Consider the following 4,187-nt stretch of genomic DNA (forward strand, 5'->3'; position numbering starts at 1 on the left):
TGGTGTGTAGTTTAACTTGCGGCAAAAAACATGACTTTTACTTCCCATAATTCCTGTGCTGGTTCAAGCACTCCCAATGCAGCTCGCAACACCCTAGTGCCAGAATTCCCTCTAGTAATTATTGTATGGATCTCTTGTGGTACTAGGTGCCGATTAAGTTTCTGCCAAAGTAACTACATATCCAACTTTATAGTGTTTATGATTTCATGATCGGTATGCTACAAGGCTTGTGCGCATTCGGTGATAAAGAACTCAATTGAGCGAACATAGAAGCTGGGTGTTGGGCAAAGATGCCTCCGCTAGCGGTCGCCACGATTCATTCTTTCTCTAGACAGGGTAACGTCCCAGAATCACGCCCATTGTTTAGACACACCTTATCTTCTTTGTATTGGCGTCACTCCCAAAGCGTTTGTTCTATCCTGTACGTGCCTCAAGAAGGTCGCCACTTCTGCTGATGTAGCGTACACTGCTACTGAATACGCCTCATCGCACGCTTTCGAGCGCGATCTATCAGCGCAGGCCATTCCGAACGTTTCGCTGCCCTGACAGTTCGTCCACATTGAGGACCGAAGGTAGGACATCTTTTGTTGGTCTTCATGTTATGGTTCTGATCACTTATGACAAAATACAATGCTTCCCTCGTATGCATATGGTACAGCTACAGCATTAAACGACAATACAAAAGAACTATCGATTCAACCACCCACAAGTCATCTGTCACAATTACGTGGCACACGGACTGTAACCTTTCACTGTTAGGCTAGCACGCTACTAAGTTCCTAAGGGTAATATATGAAAAAACGTACGTAAGGAGGTCCCAGAGCATAAGCCTATAAAGTGACCTCCCTAGAACTTCATCAATCAGTCAGGCCTGTTGCAAAGTTGAGATGTTATGGCAGTGATTAGCATTTAAAGTAACGAGGCAGCCTACCTTCTTGCATCTTACTGTCCCCAACTTCTAAATTTAACGTGTTGGTAACCGAGACCAGTCACTTCTTAAATTGCTTTAGAGCAGTTGAACAAGTGAAAAGTCCCAGTAAAAACATATCAGCTTCTTCGAACGTTGGTTCCAATTTCAGTATTCAGATTCATCCGGTTGATTAGTTGCCAAGATCTTAATTTATCGCGTTTTATTCTCTCGCCCGTTATTCTCAATGTAGGGCTGCCATGGAGGCTCATTTCTTTCCACTGACTCGTGTTCTTTTGCATGGTTTGTGATAAAACGTCGGGGCACAACTGCTTCGAAAATTAGGTGCACCTATCTCTAAGACAAAGGTGATGTAGAAGTAGTGACCAGGCGTTCTAGTTCTCGTTTTTTTTCAGCTATACGGCTTTCTACTGTATACAAATGCTTTATTTCAGTTATCTGATATGCGCTCAAATCAAAGTGGTAGGTTCCTTTTGAAGAACTGGTTTTTCCACATTAATGTATACCGAAGTATAAGACGCACCTTCACAAAGAATTTTTCTTCTCAGTAAATTTCTCTGTAGCTCAGCTTCTTATTACAACGCATTGTTTGTGTAAGTTATTTGTCACTGTGCGAAAATAAAATGACACCAAAGCAGAATTGCGCCGTAGTGTCAGACTATCGAACAAGGTAAATCAGTTCTACGAAAACTGCACAATGTCAGGAGGTACGTGAAACGAAACGAAAAATTCTCTATTCACCTGAATGTAGAAGCTAGGAAGGTGCTGTGCGATGCTCTTTAGCGAAACAGCAAGAATTTCAGCCAGTAATTTTTCTTGGGCGCTGTCGCTTATACATATTCTTTTCAAGGAATCATGGGAAGAAATTAATACGTCTCAAGACTTCATTATTTATATTTAAGAAGAAAACACGAAGATTGCCCACTTTAGCGTATCCCTAAGCTCCCGAAAACTCCTCAAAACAGAAAATAAAGGAGGCGAGAACAAGATAAAAATAACACATAAAACAATCATTATTAAAGAACAATGGATAGACACAAGTCACAAGCACATAACTACCATAATGGGCATCACCACAAGGCAGCACGACTTAGTCATTCGTGACAGCTATCGCATCACATTAGGGAAATGATGCACTTGGACAAACTTGCACTTGCAAAAGGATTCAAAACTTGCACAAGGATTCATTGAGCTGAATGTATAACACTTCGTGACTGTTCAGAATCACAGCACTGGACAAATCCACCTCGTATGCGGTAGGCCCTAATTTGGAATCTTTATGCCGCCGGAATCCTGACAGATTTTTCTCATGGGCAGAAATATACCACAACCTGGCTTTTAGTTGTTTATATGAGTTCTCTTCTCAAATGGGGGCCACATAGATTTGTGAGGGTGTCGTAACTCCCCTTGCCCCCCCCCCCCCCCCTCTCACAGCTTTGGTGAAACAGTGGATCATCCGACACTGCTGTGCAAGACAGACAAGGGATGCCGCCAGGTACAAGCGGTAAAATATGTACAAGCGTGCTACCACCAGGTGCTCGGCAATTACGGGAGTTCCAGAGTTTTGAAAGCGCACTCACCTGTTGGGAAATTGGCAGCATGGGATACCAGAATATAAACGATAGAGGGCCAGGTCGTGCTACAGCTCTACTCATAAGAAGTACTGGTAGGTTTTCGACAGCACCAGGATTCGAACCCAGTACCTCCTACATACGAGGCGGGTGCTCTACCATTTCACCACCCCTTTGTTAGTGACGTCATTTGCGGTGGCTACTCAGTCTACAAAATGCACTTGTATTATTGACGACGCACCTAAAATAGAAATCACTGAAAGCGTGCTGAGAATGTGTAGATAAAGTATCCGAACACATTTCACCAAATCTTGCGAGTGCTCGTTAGAGTAACTCAACACTGTTCAAATTTTTCAGAAATCGCCGCTATGCCGGGACAGAGGCCCTACCGCCAAATCATCGACGGCGTGCCCAGGTGTCCTCTACTCAATCCAGAAATCTTTCGCAAAAGCCTCCTTTTTCGTGCCGCGAATGGCGATGTCGTTCAGAGCTCGTTCCCGAAAAGCGGCACGCATTGGATACAGTACATCACGCAGCTTATTATCAAAAAGGGGGAAGCGATCCCTACGCACGCAGACTTTGCCAGCAACCTCCGCTCCATCGAATACATGGGTTGCGATGACTGGAAGTCAGCTCTTCCCGTGAGACTTCTGGTTACCCATAACCCTCTAGAGCGTGAGACCATGAACGACAAGGCAAAGTACATCTACATCGCTCGCAACCCTTGGGACGTCTGCGTCTCGCTTTTTCGCATGGTGACAGACCTGAGTGTTTACCGCTTTCAGGATGGCACTTTCGAAGAGTTATTTGAGCCGTTTGTAGAAGGTGACGTGGGTTACGGAAGCTACTTTGACCACGTAGCAAAGGCCTATGCTCTGAAGGACGAACCCAACGTATTCTTTGTCACGTATGAGGAACTCAAGAAGGACACCCGAAGTACGGTGCTGAGGCTTGCTCACTTCCTGGGAGAGGCTTACGGCATGCACCTTGAGAACGACTCACACACGCTCCGAAAAATTCTAGAATGGTCCACGCCTGAGCACATGAGACGCGTCATGATTATGAGCCTGCAGGCTAATGATAATCAACAATTAAACGAGCTGTTCTCCAGAGACAACATAAAGAGCAAGCAGGGTTACGAGGGAGACTGCTACAAGTACACAGTGGTGAGAGAAGCGAAGGTTGGAAGCTGGAGGGATTATTTCACACCGGAGATGCTGAGCCGATTCGAGGAAAAGATAAGAGATCAAGGTGATAAGGCTTCCTTCATTACACTATGGAGCGACATACGTCAAGAAGCAATCAACTTGTCTAAACGTTAAGCATCGTATCAACACTTGATTAAAAGTCACTTCACTTACTGGCATATGTTGCGGACAATAGTACCTATGATATTCCTCAAGAATAAATTAGTTTTTCTATTTCTCGTGGCGATCAATTATTGATACTTTTGGCAACCTTTCTGTCTTGTCGCGGTCGATGATTGGGTTTTGTTTTAATTCAGTCTAGTAAGTGAACAGTGTGAAAGCCCATATAAGGATGTAGACGCATTTTCTTTTCATTCTTAGGTCGCTCAATTTTCATTAAGAATATTTCTCCGGCTGCTCTTCGTCAACAGATTGCATAAGTTTGTCTCATCTAAGAATAAACGGAGCGATGGAATTCAGCATTCTAATTCGTGTCGCTAA

The 4,187-nt window shown here is 44.1% G+C and overlaps 1 protein-coding gene across 1 annotated transcript; it reads left to right on the forward strand.

Annotated features, from left to right (window-relative positions):
- The first annotated feature begins 472 nt into the window (after positions 1-472).
- LOC126524610 (amine sulfotransferase-like) lies at positions 473-3,925 on the forward strand. Its single transcript, XM_050172909.2, has 2 exons — positions 473-572; positions 2,857-3,925. Exon 2 carries the CDS (start codon positions 2,868-2,870, stop codon positions 3,819-3,821), a length of 954 nt encoding a protein of 317 aa, XP_050028866.1. The 5' UTR covers positions 473-572; positions 2,857-2,867; the 3' UTR covers positions 3,822-3,925.
- Positions 3,926-4,187: the final 262 nt, after the last annotated feature.

The sequence above is a fragment of the Dermacentor andersoni genome, chromosome 3, assembly GCF_023375885.2.
Source record: "Dermacentor andersoni chromosome 3, qqDerAnde1_hic_scaffold, whole genome shotgun sequence".
NCBI classification, from domain to species: Eukaryota; Metazoa; Arthropoda; class Arachnida; order Ixodida; family Ixodidae; genus Dermacentor; species Dermacentor andersoni.